This window comes from Sebastes umbrosus, chromosome 18 (assembly GCF_015220745.1).
Source record: "Sebastes umbrosus isolate fSebUmb1 chromosome 18, fSebUmb1.pri, whole genome shotgun sequence".
NCBI lineage: Eukaryota > Metazoa > Chordata > Actinopteri > Perciformes > Sebastidae > Sebastes > Sebastes umbrosus.
In genome coordinates this window covers 24,573,268-24,594,089 of record NC_051286.1, presented here as the reverse complement: position 1 = coordinate 24,594,089, position 20,822 = coordinate 24,573,268, and the positions used below count along the sequence as shown (strand labels likewise).

The window sequence follows — 20,822 nt, the reverse complement described above, 5'->3', positions numbered from 1 at the left end:
CTAAATTTTGACGAGGAAAAACTGTCATGGCCATTTTCAAAGGGGTCCCTTGACCTCTGACCTCCAGATATGTGAATGAAAATGGGTTTTATGGGTACCAACGAGTCTCCCCTTTACAGACATGCCCACTTTATGATAATCACATGCAGTTTGGGGGCAAGTCATAGTCAAGTCAGCACACTGACACACTGACAGCTGTTGTTGCCTGTTGGGCTGCAGTTTGATATATTATGATTTGATCATATTGTTTTATGCTAAATGCAGTACCTGTGAGGGTTTCTGGACAATATCTGTCATTGTTTTGTGTCGTTAATTGATTTCCAATAATAAATATATACATACATTTGCATGAAGCAGCATATTTGTCCACTCCCATGTTGATAAGAGTATTCAATAATTGACAAATCTCCCTTTAAGGTACACATTGAACAGATAAAAAATGTACGATGAATTTGTGATTAATCACGATTAAATATTCTAATCGATTGTCAGCCCTATTACGGACGTAAATTAAAATAAGTCAATGTTGACTTTTGTTTTCACACGGGACACGAACAGCGGTCTCCTGGGTGAAAGTCTTGTGTTGACCCATCCATCCATCCATCTACCCCAACCTCCTCACTACATGGACTTTCATTAGAAACATATTTTTGATACGCCAAAACCAAACGTAATCCGGGACAAAATACGTTTACCTCAAATGTAATTGACAATGCAGTTTCGTTGTATGGGAGCATAATTCTTAGGAGACCAGGCTGAAATGTTACGACCAACTGAATCAAAAACAGTTAGACACTATTACACATTCACAGAAAAGATAATGCCATTATCCTTTGCTGCTGAAAAAACGTAATCAAACATTTACTTGCCTTATGTTGTTGATGGAGTACAAAGACTGCATAATGAGTCATATACAAACAGCTCAGAGGGCTTTCTTTGGCCGTTAGAGAGGTTTGACAGCTTTTCTTAGAGATCAGTGCCATGAGAACTTGTTTAGGAACACTAATGTAAATCAATAACTGACTCTCTGCTAGGAGACGTCTTGTGGATGAACTTTTGTCCTGTGATATACAGTAATATCAGCAGCGAGTCATACAGTGATGTATCTTGTTGTTTTGTCCCCTCACAGGTCCCTGGGCCCCCTGTATTTCACATACGGCATTGTGTTCGCCTGCGGCTGCTCTTTCGCCTACCAGCCCAGCTTGGTCATCCTGGGCCACTACTTCAAGAAGCGCCTGGGTCTGGTGAACGGCATCGTGACGGCCGGCAGCAGCGTCTTCACCATCACCCTGCCCTTTGTGCTGTCGGGCCTGCTGGAAAAAGTGGGCCTCCAGAACACCATGCGCGTACTCTGCATCCTCATGTTCGTGCTGATGCTGGCCGGCTTCACCTACAGGCCCCTGTTGCCGGTCAAATCCAGCAACACCCGCACAGGCAGCCGGTGCCCACCCATGAGCCGGATCTTCAACGTCAACATCTGGAAGTCTTTGGGATATCGCATTTGGGCCTTCGGTATCCCTGCAGCCCTCTATGGCTACTTTGTGCCTTACGTTCACCTGGTAAGTTTTCTATCATCAATCATTTTCTCTCACAGTCACATTTGGTTTTCTTCACACACAGGTGTGTGTCTGCGTTGTTTGTGTTGCTGAGTATCATCACCTCACTGTCAGGGCCAAAGGTCAGTCTCAGAGGAACTCCATGCTGTGATTTCCAAGTATCCTAATCCCAAGTTTTGGATGTGTCTGTTGGCACGAGGGAGGAATAAGGGCGAGGTCAACGAGGGAGCTTCAACAACACAGATATCAAAACACATACTAGCAACGTGAAATTTATTAATGTGAAAAAGGGGAGAGGAATGGAAATCTAAACCGCAGCCAGGATCTTCCAGGTATTCAGCGACGGTACGGAGTGTTACCACAAGATGGTTTATGACTATTAAAGTGTACTTCAGTGTTTAGGAACATAAGGTTGTCTCTGTCCATCAGGAAGGTCTAAAGGCTTTTTCACAAAATACGGAATATTTGTTTACTTTTTTTTGCGTTCAAACCTCTCACACCAAGGCCAACACAAATATTCGTGTTACGTGCATTCCATCGAATATTAAAGTCTCGCACCGTCACATATCGATTTGTTTGATCATTGTTTTTACTATAAAAACCCACACTCAGCTCTACACACTGGAGACAGGCTCGTTATTCCAAGTGTGCAATACTGTGCAGAAAAGTTACAAAGAGGGGTGGGAAAAAAAACTTAATTCATCTCTTTTTTGCGATTTTGAAATTAATTTTTTAATGCCAGAATCAATGTATTTGTTTCATTTGAGTCTATGTGGAGGTAGAAGGAAGTTTACCGCTCTTATTGTTGTAGTCTGAGTAACGTGACATCATATCCGTTCTGTATCCTTCAACCAAAATAAACCGCAGCGAGCCAAAAGGAAAATGTAGAAAACGGCCGAGGGTCTGCGTGGATACAACCTGCACCCTTACATTTTAAATCCAAAGTGGTAAACACTAGTGGTAAAGGCCTTTGGCCTTAGAAGGAGGTAATAAGGCATACATGTTAACCCCTACTGAAAGTTGGCAAAATGAATGCATATATGTACATCATTCCTCACTTACGCTGCTGTTTTCCATGTCAACTTTCCTTACCTTACCTTACCTTACCTAACCTTACCTGGCAAACAGTTCAACAGGGTTTTATTCCTGCAGGAGGGAGGCCTGCAGGGACTTTCTCTCTAGATTTGGGGACTTTTGGAGCTAGTACTGCTAGCTACTGTCATTGGAAAAGAGTTGTCAACACAGGGCTGGGTGTTTAGGTTGGATCATTTTTAAAATCTAGCGTACTCTTGCTAGTTTATCAACCTTACCGACCCTAACTTTAACGTGACTGCACATCACCACAACTTCCTTCACAGCAGCATGTGTCCACATGAGCTACATCAGCTGTGTGGTCCTGATGAAAGTAACCAAATATGACAGGAAGGCTCAATCTGCAGCTCTCGTTTCAGTCAGGACATAAACAGGTGAAACTTTCCCTGAGTCTCCCTTTATTTTGGCTATAAGACGGGAGAATATGATATTGGAGAAAACATCTTCTTGGGAGGGCCGGAGAGCAGAGTGTGGATGTGTTGGACCGACTCAGGAGGTGACTGTTTATTTGGACGCGGTGACTCTGTTATTGGAGGGAGATCAGTCTGTCCCGGGGATGTGTTTTCCCAACACTTCTCCTGTGTCTGCTACTCAGACTGGGACACCACGGGGGACCCGGCTGCAGCCTCAGCGCCACCCCTGGCCTTATAGCCCCAGCACCTGTCCTTCCCTCGACGCAGAGGCCCCCCCCGCTCCATGCTCTTAAGGCCACAGAGTGACGCAGCATGGGAAGAAGATGAAGGAAAAAACATGGGTCAAACAGCATATCGTTCAGCTTCTCAGGAAGGGAGCCCTATCAGGCCACCAAAACCTCTCCACACTTTTTATGTCTCCGCACTGGCGACAGCAGAGGCATTATGTTTTCAGGTTGTCTGTCCGTCCGTCCGTCCGTCCCATTCTCGTGAACGCGATATCTCCGGTACGCCGGAGTGGACGTTTGGCACAAACATCCACCTGGACTCAAGGATGAACTGATTAGATTTTTGCGGTCAATGGTCAAGGTCACTGTGACCTCACATCTGTCACATCCTTGTGAAAGCGAGATCTTAGGAACACCTTAATGCCAGGTAGCAGTGCTCCGATATTTTTCCAGATATTCCTGTGGTGTGAGGTATGTTAAGAGAGTATTTTACATCCTTAGATCGGCTCGGAAGACCATCCTGGCCGCACCGATTTCAAAATGTAAATATTAAACTATTCAATATTTACAATGGGACACTGCCTGTCGTCCGCCATCTTTGTTTATACCAAAGTCACGTTTCATCGCGAGAGATTTTTGTGAGATTTCCTTTTTTTTTAGTCTGGAATCGTTGCTCTCCACACACTATAGCAACAAAACTGTTAAAATTATCATAACATATCGTTATGTGGGGGCTCTCACATTTTCAGCATCTGTTAAGATTTGAAAAATCTTTTAGTTTGGGCCAGCATTAACGGGAATTTCATTACATCTGGCACAAACGTCCACTTGGACTCAAGGATAAACAGATTAGATTTTGGTGGTCAAAGGTCAAAGGTCACTGTGACCTCACAATACACGTTTTTGGCCACAACTCAAGAGTTCATATGCAAATGATGACGATTTCACACAAATGTCTAACAGGATAAAATGATGAAGTGATGACATAAACTGCAACTTGACTGGTTGACAGAGGCATACTACCATGTGTTTGCTTGCGTTAGTGAGTGTTTCTTTGCCTTTTACTGCCACACTGCCACAGTGCCATGTGTACTTTTCCTCTTTCCAAATCAAGCTGCTGCACATATCTGAAGACTGTGAAAGTGTAAAGTCCAATGTCGGTAGTTTGACACACACACACACACACGCACACACACACACCTGCACACACTTTTCCGAGTATTGCTGATTTGAGATAAGCTGTTGGCCTTCAGGTACGGCTGTTTGCTCTGTGCGTGGGCTCATTTAAAGGTGTGGTAGTGTCTTTATGCTTACGTTGCAGCATATTGAAGAACGGCGCATATGGAAGTTTGAACATACCAGCCCAGCCAGACAGATACTGCACGTCCTCCCTTTTTGGAATCAGTACTGAATCATAACAGATTCACATTGGCAGCATAGAGAATTGCATTTTTCTTTAGAAAGCTACCTCTACTTAAAAAATTAGCTTGTTTCAGTGTGTGTTTTTTTAATAAGGAACACCTGCAGGGCTGCGGCGTGTGGGCTGGGAGAAGGCTGGATATTTAATGACCATTAAACAGCCAAGAAGAGAGAGCAGAGAGCATGTGGGTTGGACCACAGTGGGGCTCTGAAAGGGAAAATTCACCCCAAAACACACTATTAAAGCAGCTTTATAGAGCGTATTGGTGATGTGCCATTTTCTAATCTAGTCTTTCTTATTTGTGTGTTTAACTGAATGTAAAATGTGTTGTTAATTCCAGCAGCTATTGATTTTTTTTTCACAGCAGGAGAAGTGCTACTAATAACAGTAATGATTGCTCTGCTCCATCGCTAATGTTGTTAATTACACCGGTGTTTGACTGCTGTGAGGAAACGCTACTGTGGAGTCTGGTGATATTCTATATATTTCTTATTGTCAACAAGACCAGAACCAACATCGCATGCATCCTACCAACAAGTACTGTCAGTTAAAGGGATAGTTTGGGTGTTTTGGGTGTTATCCATAGTAAGGGTATTACCTGCAGTAGATGACGGTCGGCATGCCCCCAGTTTGGAGAATCAGACAGGAGTACCAGCACGGGAGCAAAGCAATGTACTGCTGTGGACGGGGGCGGCAGCAAAACGGATTTTAGACACCTAAAAGAAATCAATATCAGTTTAAGTGTACGCTATATTTGGAATATTTTCACCGGTTTACCTTGCTGTGAGACAGCCTTTTCCGACAGGGAATTGGAACCATTGTATACATCTATGCTCTCGCCAAAGCCACCAGACTCCATTGGCAAAAAAACAGTAATTTTACTTCACACAACACAGGGGTTGATGGTCTACCGCTGCCTCGATCGGTTAGTTTGTTTGTGACTTGGTGAATCAAAATCTCAGTGTTCTGAGAGGTAAAATTACTGTTTTTTTCAATGGAGTCTGGTGGCTTTGGCGAAAGCATAGAGAACGACTCCAGTTCGGAAACACAGACTGTAAGGCCCCGATCGCACTGAGATGCGTCTCTTGAAACGCATCGCCCGCAAAACCATTGTTTTCCTATGGTAAAGCGCGCCTGGCGTGCTCTCTTTTCTTGCGCCACGCGTCGTGTTTTTTAGACGCGCATTAAAATATTCTCAACTTTTCAGCACCAGGTGCAAAGTCGCACCGCTCGTCAATGTCACAGTTGGCCCAGGCAGCCAGTCAAACCGAACAAGAGGCGGGCTTTACTACTTAACCACTTCCTTCCTCTTGTTTTTTATGCCGGTAGATGTGGTGGAGCTACCTAGCTAGTTAGCTGTTGGACTGTGAGAGAGCTGTGAAGTATATGAGAGGGAAGGGTGAATTCATATCTCATGTGGTGTTGTTCCACTACTGTCTTTGAGAGAGAGTTGAGTTAAGTATGCAGCTCTGCTCCGCATCAGCTGTTTTGCCCTATGCCTTTTGCCAAGCGTTTTTGAAGCGGCTGCGCCTGTAGCCATGCTTCTCTGTCTGATCCGGATTGAGCTGTCTCACAACAACATAAACCGAGGAAAATATATAGATATTGATTTTTGAGCCTTTCTTTTAGATGTCTAAAATCTGTTTAGCTGCTGCCCCCGTCCACAGCAGTACATTGCTTTGATCCCGTGTTGGTATTCCTGTCTGCTTCTCCAAACTGGGGGCGTGCCAACCGTCATGTACTGTAGATAATACACTGACTATGGATAAGTACCTCATACAACCCCACTTCAAAAAATCCAAACTATCCCTTTAAATTCAGGCATGTTCTGTTGGTCAAAGGCATTATGGGAAATGTAGGAAGTGGTTGAGTGTGGATCTAGGGAAAAGAGGTAGAGCCAAAAAGTAGTTAGAAGTTGAACGTTCTCATCCCGACTCGTCACATACTGACGCTTTGTCAGACTCCTTGGCGTCACATTTCACTGGCAGTAAACACGTTCTTAATGTTGTGAATCAAATTTAAACACATGCTTAGGATTAGGCAACAAAACCACGTAGTTAGGTTTGGGTAAAAACTACATGGTTAGGCTTAAAGCTACTACGTTTTTACAGTGAAAATGTGACTTGGCGGGACACGAACGAACAGCTGATTGAAACGTGAACGTGAAACTTAACGCACGGGACGTGAACAGCGGTCTCCTGGATGAAAGCCTTGTGTTTGTTGAACCCATCCACCTCCAATCCCACCATAGCTGTGTGTCTCTTTCGCTCTTTAAACTACGTCACCACTGCACCGTTTCCGCGGATGGGTTTACATTGTAGTTAATGGAAAGCCCGGTGCAGTTTTTTGCAGTTCAAAGTTATGTTTTTATGTTCAAGGAGTCATGATTCTTGTGTCTGAACAGTTACAGATGTGTTAGTGCTTTAGGAAGTTACAATATGAGGCTATACTGTTAGCATGACGTTAGCTCTAAACTGCTGGATGATACAAGTTTGTTAAAATGGCCGTGACGGGGTGATCTGAGCCAAAAGGCCTGGGGGAAGTTGAGCCATTTATCGTGAGATAATAATTTTAATTTAAATGTAAATCTCAATGTAAAATTGCGAATCAGCTTTAAACCTTTTCTAGGGCGAGATTGGTACATGTTTTAGGGTGCTCCATCATCTGTCATGACACACTCCACTAGCAGTCTCTCTGAAGAGCTGCTGACTTTAGGCACAATGTGGGAAAGTTTTTTGATAAGCTCGCTTCAGTGATGGACAGGTATAATTAATAGATTACGCGTACTGATACGGCTTAATTTATCCTCTCCCTCGGCTCAACTTACCCCTCATTGGGGGCAAGTTGAGCCATGACTTTTTTCGGAAAGTCATATTTTGAAAACTGTTTATTTTAGATCCAAAGTGATGCACCACATCCTGAATATATGTACGTGTTTTAGTTGGAGACATTACTGTCATTCCCTCACTTTAAAGACGCCTCAAGTAAAAACTGGCTCAACTCACCCCACTCTTTCTACCAGCGGCAGGGTGCCTTGCGCGGCGTTATCGAACGTCGACGGCTGTGACAAAGCGTCAGTATTTGACACCCTGGGAATGAGAACGGGCTTGAACGCATGTGTGTGTGTTTCTGATCGTGTGAATGTGTGTATTTAATTTGTAGGGTTCTGATCTTCCCATGCCACAAGGCCAGCTGCAAGGCTTCTGAGTTGCAGATGTGATTCTGAAAACGTGATCAAAGACACGCACACAACCTCAAAAAGCAATCAGTCAAGCTACACCGTGCTGCGATCTTTGGCCCACTTTCATGCAGCTCTGTTAAGCAACGGCGCTCCATCAATCACTTTAAATAAAATCACCTTTTTGTATCAAATTTTTGCCAGTAACTCTGGGGATCGGTGGAAAAATCGCCACGTGTAGTATAATTTTTTTCAATGTACGGCAATGTAGTGTTTGGAGACTGGAGACAAACTGATTGTTGGTGAGCACTGATCAGCTTATGTTTAAATGCCAAAGCCCCGTGATAAGCTCCAGCAGGACACAGGCTGACACAGGAGATGAGGTTAAGATAACCAGTGGTGAATCTATAGGAGCATCTAATCAGTCTGAAGACAAAGGAGGGGCAAAGTCGTCTCTCATCTGTAATGAGTCGACACGTGACACGGCACCATCCTGCAACCTCGCAGGAAGCCTCGAATACATAACAGACATTATTGATGCAGCGTGTGAATGAGTCAGAGAGTTCAATAGGGAATGTCCTCTTGTCTCTGAGACATCCAGCGGCATTTACACAGCCGCTCACTATGACAGAGGAACCATGTTTTATAGATCCACTGTCCAGTAGTCGAACAGCAGAGATAGAACTGACCAGAGGAAGCTTATCAACGGGCTATTTTGCTCCGACCTCTGTTGTGTGTTATCTTGTGTCTCGGCTACATGATCAACTTGACCTGTGACCTCATTTACAAAACACTAAATGTTTGCATACGTACAAATGAGGAAATGTACACACGCCAAACAATATTTTGATTTATGAAACGGTGCGTACGCCTGCCAGTGCACAATTTCCTGTAATAAATCCCAAATCAACTTGGAAATGTCCGGATCACCCTCCTATCTCGCCCTCTACATGCCCACATTCAGCCATAAATTGGTTAATGCAAAGCACCTCATGAATGTTTCTGCATAGTAATGAGTCTGCTGATCAATTGTTCTTTACAAACTACCAATAGGAAGACCAGGAAAAGGATTTTTTCTGACACAGAAATTGAGGTACTTGACCATAAAAGGTGTATCATTATGTAGAAGTCAACAGGGAAATTGCTAATTATATAATATACTGTATATATATTTTTGATAGGGCTGTCAAAGTAATAATTAAAATAAAGGTAATCATTTTGTTTTAACGCCACTAATTTCTTTAACGCATTAGCAAATTGTAATTTCTAGGTTGTAGCGGGCTCAGTTTTAAGACTAGAGTGAAGATACTGGCATCATATGAAACTAGAAAAACCTAAGGAATCCATTGGTACCATGTCATACTAGCTGGCGTGAAGGAGGCTAAATAACGCTCCAAACTTACTCTACATTTTGGCGAGGAAAAACTGCCATGGCCATTTTCAAAGGGGTCCCTTGACCTCTGACCTCAAGATCTGTGAATGAAAATGGGGTTCTATGGGTACCCACGAGTCTCCCCTTTACAGACATGCCCACTTTATGATAATCACATGCAGTTTGGGGGCAAGTCATAATGAAGTCAGCACACTGACACACTGACAGCTGTTGTTGCCTGTTGGGCTGCAGTTTGCCATGTTATTATTTGAGCATATTTTTTATGCTAAATGCAGTACCTGTGAGGGTTTCTGGACACTATTTGTCATTGTACCCTTTAAGGTACGTTTTGAACAGATACAAAATGTACAATTAATCACAATTTTATATTTTAATTGATTGACAGCCCAAATTTCTAAGTATTTCCTGATTTTTATACCCCCACGACAACGTAGTCAGGCGTATATAGCGCTCTACATGTCCGTCTTTCCATCTATTCTTCCGTCCGTCATTCCGTCCTTCCGTCCTTCCGTCCTTCCGTCATTCTGTCCTTCCATCCGTCCGTTCTCTTTTCACACTTTCGTTTCCGGAGCAGAACTCGGAAACTATTTAACTTCGGAGCTTCAAACTTGATATGATGGTTGACAGTGTGGTTTAGCTGTGCCGTTTCGGGGTTAGAAGTCTAGGGTGTCCAAAATTTCTAAAAATTTTGGACACCCTGGACTTGAGGAAGGTGAGCTAATTACAAGCTAGATTGTGCTCAACAGACTAATTCCATTAGTTCCAAAAGGGCAAAACCTTTGGCCCTACTTCAGTAGGGGTCAAGCGGTGAGCGGGGGTATGTGAGCCATGCTCACTTTTGCCTTGTCTGGTGAAGAAAACTCATCAAAAACAGCATTCTTTATTCATTTATTATTTCTAGGGGGAGGAGGAGAAGAGATATATATGCCTGGTAATGCGAATGATAAGCTAACTAAGAAGCGGTAGCCAATTAAACATGAGAGCGTCTCAAACTCTCCAGCTGGGAGAATGCCAGTCACATCTGGCCTGTCTCTGGAGTCAGCCCTCCCTGGGTGAGTGTGTATCATCAGTTACTCTGCACACGCTGAGCCTCCAGTCGTTTTGCCTGCAGCATTGCAGAATCCCCTCCGCTCCTCAACACAGGGCATGCTGTCGTGGCGTATTGACAAAGACGAAAAGTCATCCAGAGGTCTTTGCAGCTGGATGTGTGACCTGCAGGGGGGGATGGAAGGGGAGGGGTGGAAGGGGGGGCGTTATAGAGGCAGCAGACAGACAGGCCCTTTGCTGCTGTCTGCCTGGAGGTAGAAGTAGCTGGCGGGGCTCTACACAGCAGGCCCTTCTTCTCTCACTGGCTCTCAAACTCTGGGCCTCACAGACTGCTGCTCTGGGGTCAGCAGGGACACATAGTGTGGAAAAAAGGACATCTGGGCTGCTGTTCTAACAGTCAGAAGTCTCAGCAGTTTGTATTTACTTATTTGCACTGTGGTTCTATGTTATATATTATGTCTTAATGCACATATTTGTAGATATTTCTTATATTTTCTTTTTTTATTATGTTATGGTTATGTTTGGTTGGTTTGGTTGGTATGGTTATGTTTTCACCGGCGTTGGTTTGTTTTTTGGTTTGTTTGTTTGTTTGTCTGTCTGTCCTTCTGTTAGGAGGATTACTCTAAAAGTTCACGGTGGATTTGAATGAAATTATCTGGAGGGTTGGGGTGTGGCACAATGAGCAATCCATTCCATTTTGCCGGCGATCCGGATCCTGATCCGGATTCAAGAATCACACGGAAACACACATGTTAATAATAAGCCGACCACCTCACGGTACCGCCAACTGTGAGCTGTGATCTGTTTTTAAAGTCAGGCACCTTGGTGGAGGTCTGCGCTCTCAGAGTGCAATTGTAGTTACTTATATTTCTCTACATATATTGTGTTATATATTGTAGCATTATGTACATAATTTACATGTTACATACTCCCTATTTTCTATTTTCTTACATTTCTTTATGTTTATATAAGAGCAACTGTAACGTCCCAATTCGCCCCCGATTCTGAAGTTTAATCTAACATTCACCGGCAGCAAAAAACGGAAGATAAAAGAGGAATGTTGAAATATGGACAAGTTGGATAAGGCTGCTGATGTGTATTAGGCTTTGACATGGTAGCAACAACAAACTCTGGCTGACACAGTACAGAGCAGTGGAATCACTAAGTCACTGCCAAACACTTCAAAACCTCACATACAACCCGTTTTCTGCAAAAAACACTCATCACTCAAAGCATCCCGCGTCCTCAGCATGAAAACATTGTAATTTAAAATGTAAAGGAAATAATGTCCTGCTAATAAACTGACATTATTAACGCTGTGTAAATCTCTTCCAGGGTTTTGATACTATTAATCAACATCTTGATAGATACGTTTTGATGATTCTGCTTACAGTGGGACTGTCTGTTGCAGATGGTTTCAAAACAAGTGTCCAGATGACTGATGAAGGTGTTCCTCAAGGATCAGGATTAGGCCCCCTTGTTCTTTACTCTCTTCATAAATATTATTTACTTTCCAACTGAGCACTGCAATGCAATTTTTATGCTGGCAATCCCATCTTGTATGGCATCTGCTCTACCTCAGATCTTCTGCAGGCTACAGACCTGTGTTAAAGCCCCTGTGATTTGTGAACTAAGAACCCTTTTGAGGAACTTATTGCGTTTTGACCCGCAGGGACCAGGGTCTAAATTAAGTTCCGAGGACATTTTATGGGGCCTTTTTACCCCCCCCAAAAAGGCCCTGGTCGGAGGGTAGTAACATATGAAAGTACCTGAACTTTCGGGGTGGAGTTTGCAGGGATGACCGCCGCTGATTGGTGAAACACACACAGCGCCGCTGCTTCAACTGTACCGCTCCATTCATAAACAAAGGAAGTACTCTAGTATTGATTGAGAACCATTTTAGGATGAGGGTAAACAGGCGACTTCAACAGCGTTCTCAATACTGAGGACTTAAGTTAGATAGCAGGTTACAGATTACAGATAACACCTCGCTCTAAAACCACAACATTCAGATTGGATTATTATACAGGAACAGAGCTTTTTTCCTCTTTACTATCTACACTGGTGTACAGAGACACACTGTGTACTCATGCTGCTGCCACTGCCCCTAATAAACCACTGGATGCCATTTACCAGAGACAAGACTAGACAAGACAGCTGTCACACTCATCACTGTGAGTTCTATGAAAATGTCATCGCTGACGTCTAGCAGGCATCATCTCCCCAAAGGGCTCTCAAGCGCAATATAGAAAGCTGAACTAATCTCCACCGTTGGATTTTCTGTTTCCTCTTCTGCATTGTTAACATTCCTTTTTTTCTCAGGGAGTCATGAGTCAGCTGTGTTCATCTGTTTCCCTTAACTGTCCCCAGATGAAGCACGTGGAGGAGCGTTTTGGAGCAGACGCCAGTAAAGAGGTTCTGCTCATGTGCATCGGCATCACGTCCGGCGTGGGCCGTCTCATCTTTGGCAGGGTGGCGGACTACGTCAATGGAGTCAACAAAGTCTACCTGCAGGTCAGTGCCAGGCCTCGAAGTTTAAGGAAACACACTTCGGTGGTGTGGTTGTCGCCTCTGTACTTCTCAACTCATAACTTACTGGTTCAACCAGTAAGGTCCCAGCGTCTAACTGAAATTAAATAGCTTTTTTTTTTTGTCTGCTACAGCATAAAAAGCACATTGTCATTATTTCACACTGCAAAAGAGATGACTAAATGTGATTTCAGTTAATTCTTCTGAAACAGCATTTAGATGATCATGTGATACTAAAACTCTTCACTGAAATCCAAACTAACTTGAACTTGAAAGGAAACTGCGCCCTGATAAATAAAAATTTACAAGGACACTTTTCTCTCCGTCCTGCCCTTCTAGGTGACCTCCTTCTTCGTCATCGGCATCATGTCCATGATGATCCCTCTGTGCCACATCTTCGGCGGGCTGATTGCCGTGTGCCTGCTGATGGGGCTGTTCGACGGCTGCTTCATCTGCATCATGGCCCCCATCGCCTTCGAGCTGGTCGGGGACAACGACGTATCCCAGGCCATCGGCTTCCTGCTGGGCCTGATGTCTGTGCCCATGACTGTGGGGCCCCCCATCGCAGGTAAGGCAGGAATAGTCAATGTGTGTCAAGTGTCAGTGCACTCAATATATGATATATGCTCACGTCATACAGAATATGTTCAAATTGGAGTCAAGCATGGTGGTTTAGTACATTTGGAGACTTTTAATGAGCTCCAAATCCCTACTTCCTCCGACCTCTGACCTCTCTGTGGAGGCGAAATATCTCGCTGTTTATTCCATCACATCTACGTCATTGAAAAGCACCGACAGAAAATGTTTATATTAGGGCTATCGTAGTTAAAATGCAAATTCATTTTAACGCCACTAATTTCTTTAACATATTAATGCAACCTGGCAATTTTTAGGTTGTAGCGGGCTCATCATATGAAACGGGAGAAGGAGGTTAAATAACACTCCAAACTTACGCTACATTTTGTCGAGGAAAAACTGGCATGGCCATTTTCAAAGGGGTCCCTTGACCTCTGACCTCAAGATATGTGAATGAAAATGGGTTCTATGGGTACCCACGAGTCTCCCCTTTACAGACATGCCCACTTGATATGATAATCACATGCAGTTTGGGGCAAGTCATAGTCAAGTCAGCACACTGACACACTGACAGCTGTTGTTGCCTGTTGGGCTGCAGTTTGCCATGTTATGATTTGAGCATATGTTTTATGCTAAATGCAGTACCTGTGAGGGTTTCTGGACAATATCTGTCATTGTTTTGTGTTGTTTATTGATTTCCAATAATAAATATATACATACATTTGCATGAAGCAGCATATTTGTCCACTCCTATGTTGATAAGAGTATTAGATACTTGACAAATTTCCCTTAAAGGTACATTTTGAACAGATAAAAAATGTGTGATTAATCACGATTAAATATTTGAATCGATTGACAGCCCTAGTTTATACACAGCTACATAGTACCCATGAATACTAAATCTTACAACTGAAAAGGGGATGTAGTAAGGTGGAGAAGGCAAACCAGCTGATATTTTCATTATTCAAATGAATGTATTATACATTTTGTCCATCTTTTAATGAATAAATCATTGTAGTAAAGTCAGTCACTCCATAATTATTGTGAATCTCCTTCATCATTTAACATAAGGCCTAATATCTGTGGTTGGTGGAACAATATTTAACCGTTTTAGAGTTGCAGAAATAAATATCTTATTTTGTGAGATCTTCCTTCATCCCCTGCTATTTCTACCAGTCGGTCTCACAAATGAAATATCACATTTTATTGTTATACTGAAGATGGAACGTGCAACAACTATAGTGGCCTTTTGACCTCTGTCAACAGAGAGGCAGCATCCCAGTGTAGTATTACCACACTGATATTCACAGCTCTTTTGCACCACCTAGTGTTTATTATTTTTATAGTGTGCCACCTTATTACTTGCAGATACCATTAGGAGGACACGGAGGCACATGATTTTTTCAGATTACCTGTCTCATGTACTACTGTCAGGATATAGTGACCGTTTTATAAAAATAACTTGCTCCAATTCCATCCACTGCAGCTTTAAGTCAACTTTGACCAGTTGGAAATCTTAATAACACCTCTCCCTGTCTCTGCTGCTTCCAGGTTTCCTGAGGGACCGACTGGGCAGCTACGACGTGGCCTTTTACCTGGCGGGTATCCCCCCGATCTTCGGAGGAGCCGTGCTGTGTCTGATACCGTGGGTGGAGGCCAGGCGCAAGAGGAGGGAGAAAGAGGCGGCTCTCGACAAGGAGCAGGACGTCACCCAGAGGATGATCGAGAACGAGAAGGCTCTGGAGGACGCGCAGAGCAGAACCGGAGAGTCTGTCCTCTAAAGAGCCCACCCCCCCGCTGAGCAGACTGACAGAGAGAGACAGAGGTCAGGGGTCAGACTGAGTACTGAGACACAGTATGAGTAAGATTGTAATGACTGCCTTCAGTAGGACAACATGCCAAAGTGATGAAACATATCAGATACAGGGGGAGTACAGTTTAACATGAATGTGATCCTGAAGAACTATGCATTAGATTGTTTGACTGAACTAATCTTACAACAGGCAAACTTGAAGTTTTAAATGAAAATTGAGAAACCTGCACATTTCGTATTTGTCACAAGGGAAAGAAGACGCGCTGGTCTTACTATGAATGCAGTGTCACAGGTTTAACCAGTGTCTCTTTTACCAAACACACTGTGAGGTGGCATTCTTAAGGGAAAGGTGGACTTGTGCCAATCAGTTTTCATCTCTACCTAATGTATTTAGATGTGGCATAAAAAGAACACATATTGGATTATAGAAGACAGGAAGCCAGTCGCGTGTGGGAACATAACTTGATTTAGCCTCAGTCAAAGAAAGCAAACTGGTCTGCTAAAGATTTCTCCTTAAAGCTGCCATCTCCAGTGTCCCCTCAGACAGGATTCTCCTGCTAACGCCGTCTGAAAGCCTAAATTGTAAATGCTGTCTGAGGGGTGATGTGTTATTTCAAAGGGACATACAGAACAGAGTGCTCTGAGAGGTCATTATTAGTGTTAAGACTTCAAGGGAAACAGCTTTATGATTTTACATCCTGTCTGAAACACTGATGCATCATCTCAAGACAAGCAGCTCTGTCCTCCAGGCTGGATCCAGGAAATCTCATCTTTTTTTTTTTTTTACAACGGACTGTACTCAAGGCTGGATTACCAACTGGGCACGGTGCGGCCCCCACACCCTCAGGGGCCCCAAAGGGCTCCACGTTCACCACAATTAGCTTGTGGTAATTCATTAATTGCATAATAGATTGGTAATCATGTATGCACCACTAAAGCACAGTATAAAATGAAACACCTGCATTATTACATCATCTCGAGGTCCCACTGTGTGTAGGGGGCCCAAGGTAAAATCTACAGTTAAGGTCTTAATTATTTAAAGGGGACATATCATGAAAACTCACTTTTTCAGTGCGTGTGCACATCCATCTGGGTATCTGGAGTACCTACCAACCCACATTCTGTGAAATAAGACAACCCAGTCAGTTTTTAGTGGGCTGTCTAGATCAGAAAACATGTGATTCAACAAGCCGTTCAGATTTGGCTCCCCTTCCTATGTCACAAGTAGGCTTATAATGGCGCATTCACACCAAGTGTGAAGCGAACTTTTCGCGCGCCGGGATTACATACAAAGTCAATGAAAAGAGGCGAATACATGCAAATTCACGCCGGGCGACGAGCATGACGCGAAATTGAAATGATCTCGTATTCGTGGAAGTTGAAATATTTCCAAAATATTTGCGTCTTCGGACCTACGATAACACCTCATATATTTACAGAGACCAGACGAAACTCTATGTATAAATGTATGTGTATAAACCACAGACTGTCTATGCTAGAAACAACAACGTCGCTGCCGTATTTATGCCTAGATGACTTGGCATAACCTGGCACTGATCCATCCAAACTCCATTCAGAAAATGAAGATTTTAAAAATTGTTTTATTGTCGTCTTGTGGACAGACCCGACAAAGCATGAATTCAGACTTTTTACAAATCAGCATCATTATGTAGTTATTTCGGCATCATTTTGATCCATTTATTGCAATTAAATCACAGCCCAGTCTGTTTATTTTGGGTTCATACCGCAGTAGCGACATGTGGTTTGCTAGATACAGTCAGTGCAATGGCACTGTATGTGAATACTTGGTGTGAATGCGACATTAGAATATATCCCCCACAGCGACAACAGAACTACCTTTGTAAAGGTACACCATATTTTTCTCTCAAGCCAATCAGAGCAGACTGGGCTTTTTCAGGAGGGGGTCTTTAAGAGACAGGCGCTTAAACCGAGCATTTCAAACAGAGAGTGAATACAGGTACATTCAGACAGACAGGATGAGAAAAATAATGTGTTTTTTGAACATTACAGCATGTAAACATGTTCTAGTAGAAACCCAAAATACAAGTATGAACCTGAACATTAGCATGATATGTCCCCTTTAAGTTTATATTAAGCTTACATGGTGGATATTCCCACATAAAATTGTGGTTTATGGAATTACCACAAACTAATGATTAATTATTAACTAATACAAACACAACCCACAGAGAGTGGGAGGGATGGGGGAGTCAACAGAGGCCCTGGGGGCCCTGTAGAGGGTTAATTAGGCCCTCACTGTGATAGGGACTACTTGTAATCGAACTGTGTGCCTGAGAAACCTCATCAGTGTTTTACATTAATATCTTTAAAGGAACAGTTCGACCTTTTGGGAAACGCGCTTCTTTGCTCTCTTGCCAACAGTTAGATGAGAAAATCACACCGCTCTCATATCTGTCCATTAGATATATAAAGCTAGCAGGTTAGCTTAGCTTAGCACCAAGATTGGAAGTAGCTAGGCTGGCTCTGTCCAAAGCTAACAGACTTCCAGCATCTTTAAACTAATGAATATGTTTGATGATCCCATTTGTATAATCTATACAAAAACATGAATGTAAAAGTGCTAAGTTGGTGTGTTATGGGGGGGGTTATGTGTCGGACTATTTACTGGCAGCGTGCAAAGACTTCCTGGAGTCTCGTAAGCGTATTTCCCAAAATGTCTAATTATTCCTGTCACAATAAAAACTCTTAGCCAGCAGAAGTACACCAGCTTTCAGTTATGAGCCTAAATAATGATTCATAAGGAACATATTGACATTGTGTGTTGTGTTTATGTCTATTAATTGACTGTAGTATTGCCATTAAGCAGTATTCCTTTTAAAACAACCAGCGGTGAGACTTGTTTTTAAAGTTGCTCTTTTTTTCTCTCTGTAATTTGGTCCAATATTTTCAGCCATTGTGTGACGTAAATTTACAATGCCGTGCCTCTGGTTGAAGTGGGAAAATCTCATGTGCTTCCTGGTATATAAAAGAGAATGTAGTTTGCCCAGTAAGCTGACGCGGTCCAGGTCGTAAAACCAACCGTCACCGTGTCAACAACAGATCACCTGCTTGGATGGATGACCTCTTAAACAGACCAAAAAAAACACTGGTGCATATGTAGTTCCTCTCCACTTTATAAAGAAGTTATTACACATTTAATTACACAATCTTATCATTAGGGAGTAAGTGGAAGTGAGGACATGAATAATCATTGACTACGTGACCAGTAGTCGGTGAAGTTAATCATTAACTCTGTGCCCAGTTCAATAACCTTCAATAGAAAGGTGTTTGTTTTATGTTTTCATATTGTATTTATTTTTTAACTTTTTGTGGAGAATGTCATGCTGTAATTGACGGGCATTAGCCTAAAGCCTTGATTTCATTTGCTGAAGACCAAAATGTACTGAAATGAAAGTGGCTGAAAGTGTGTTCGCTTGCTGTTCTACGTCTCCTAAAGCCTACAGGTAGTGTGTGTGTGTCAGGAAGTCACTCAGTCAGTGATAGATGATGCTTTTGGAAAACAGTGCGCCAACGCTGGATCCCTGTGGGGTCGGTGTACTTTCCTCTGCAGCCCTGTGACACTCTCTACCTCAGGTGTTGTACATGTGTAGAGCTCTGCCCGTCCCTGTTCCCCCATCAGAACAGCGGCCTTGTCGGAGCCATGTGACTTGAGAAATAAACTACAAAGTCTTAGAGAATGACCTCGCTGTCCAAAGCTTTGCTCTTTAATGAAGTGCTTGCTGCTCAGAACCAAAAATGCCTTTTTTTAAAGTAACTTCAACAGCGTTTACATATCCCCCCCCCCCAAATATATATTTTTATTATGATTAAATCACATCCGTTGCCTTTCAATTCAATCTTTTTATAGCAAACATTTTTTCTTTTCCGTCATAGCACTTCCCTTATGTTATGTTTATAGCATTTTATTGTGAATTTGCTGTTATTATTTTTGCCTCGCATCTAATCAAACCACTGGCTTTATTCAGAATATCTGTGTATGCATTTTGTTTTTGCTGCAAGCGCAGATAAATATTCACTTTATCTGCAAGAAATGCATCATTGCTTCTTTCATCCTATTTTAGCATATTATTTTTGTCTTAATTTCTGTTCATGTATTGCATAGTTTTGTTTTTTGCTTATCTCTCATGAGTTATACCCCAAAAATGTTTTCTACTAAAATATAACTTTTCCTATCTGCTGCAGGGTGTGTGGTGAACTACAGTATATGCAATGTAATATTATATTATGTAAACACAATCAGATTTCAGCATTTTCAAGACAGTAAAAAAAAAAGATGTTTACATTTTCTGTGACTTTCTCCTAATTTATCGTTCCCCGTCTGTGGCTGACCACTGAGCTCGCACACCAACACTAAAGATCATTTCATCAACTCATGTGATTGTGTATGTGTACCATAAAGTACAGCTATAAACAGACAAGCAACAGCCCGGAATATTGCTGTCGACGCGGCTACAACACAGGGTTGCACAACGAAATGCTAGTTGTCGTCCTTTTATGCTACACAAGAGAACAACTATTTTTTATGGTAGAGTACGGAGGAGGATTTGAGGAGTCTTAAAGTCTGAACATTTAACTTCCTCTTCCTCTCAGTCTTTCACCAATGAATGAACTGCTTCTTTATGACCTCTTGACCCACATTTGGCTAATTAACAGACTGCTGTTCCCAGAGTTGAAGCTCTCTTAGAGAACCCTTCCCATGCTACAGTATGTACCCAATTCTCTCCCATTCACATGCTTTCACCAGAGTCATGGTTTGTCTGTACTTCTAAAGGAAGCAGGATTTGTAAGCAGTCTGGAAGGAAGTGGGACTTAACTCAGGGAACAAATATCTCAACATATGTGGCGGCCCAGGAGGTGATGAGTGCCCTACATGTGGACATCCCAGGGGTCCTTGAAGGGGGCCTCTAAAGGTAGATAATATGTTTTGATTTTATTGTTTATTACATAACATCCATATGAACAAGAGCTGGTGTATCCGTCTTTTTTCCTTCTTTAACCTTATTGAGGACAAATAATAATAAATTCAGTCCAAACATTCTACTAATGTTCGAAAACATCACTTTCCAACACTGAAAATGTTTCATCATTCTCCCCTTCATACATTCATCATTCACAACACTTAATTACCATTTATCATTTAAGGAAAGTGGCCTCAAGGGTGGAAGTAACAAAAAATAATTAAAGAAAAAGGAAATGATGAAAATGCTTACGAATTAATAATGAAAGTGATGAAAATGTATGCGAATTGAGAAATAGAGTGATAACTTGTCAATTGATATGATAAGCTAGATTGACATTTTATTTGAAACAGTGTTGATCTGATTATCAACTGTCTGCCATTCATCAATCAAAAACCACATGTTCTTTTTGTTTTTGATAGGGCGTAAGTAACACAAATTCCACCCTTGAGGCCACTTTCCTTAAATGATAAATGCCAGTTTTGTATTTTTAAAGATGAATGATGAATGTAAGATGTTGCAAATGATGAAACTATGACTCTGTGTTCATCATATCACGACTGTTTTAGTCAAATCAG

The 20,822-nt window shown here is 42.4% G+C and overlaps 1 protein-coding gene across 1 annotated transcript in view; it reads left to right on the top strand.

Annotated features, from left to right (window-relative positions):
* slc16a10 (solute carrier family 16 member 10) overlaps window positions 1–19,571 on the top strand; it is a 52,371-nt gene extending 32,800 nt beyond the window's left edge. The window contains exons 3-6 of the mRNA XM_037751732.1: window positions 1,130–1,559; window positions 12,697–12,840; window positions 13,195–13,423; window positions 14,983–19,571. Coding sequence (XP_037607660.1) covers window positions 1,130–1,559; window positions 12,697–12,840; window positions 13,195–13,423; window positions 14,983–15,212 — 1,033 coding nt within the window. The 3' untranslated portion in view covers window positions 15,213–19,571. The remainder of the gene's footprint in view (window positions 1–1,129; window positions 1,560–12,696; window positions 12,841–13,194; window positions 13,424–14,982) is intronic.
* The last annotated feature ends 1,251 nt before the right edge of the window (window positions 19,572–20,822 follow it).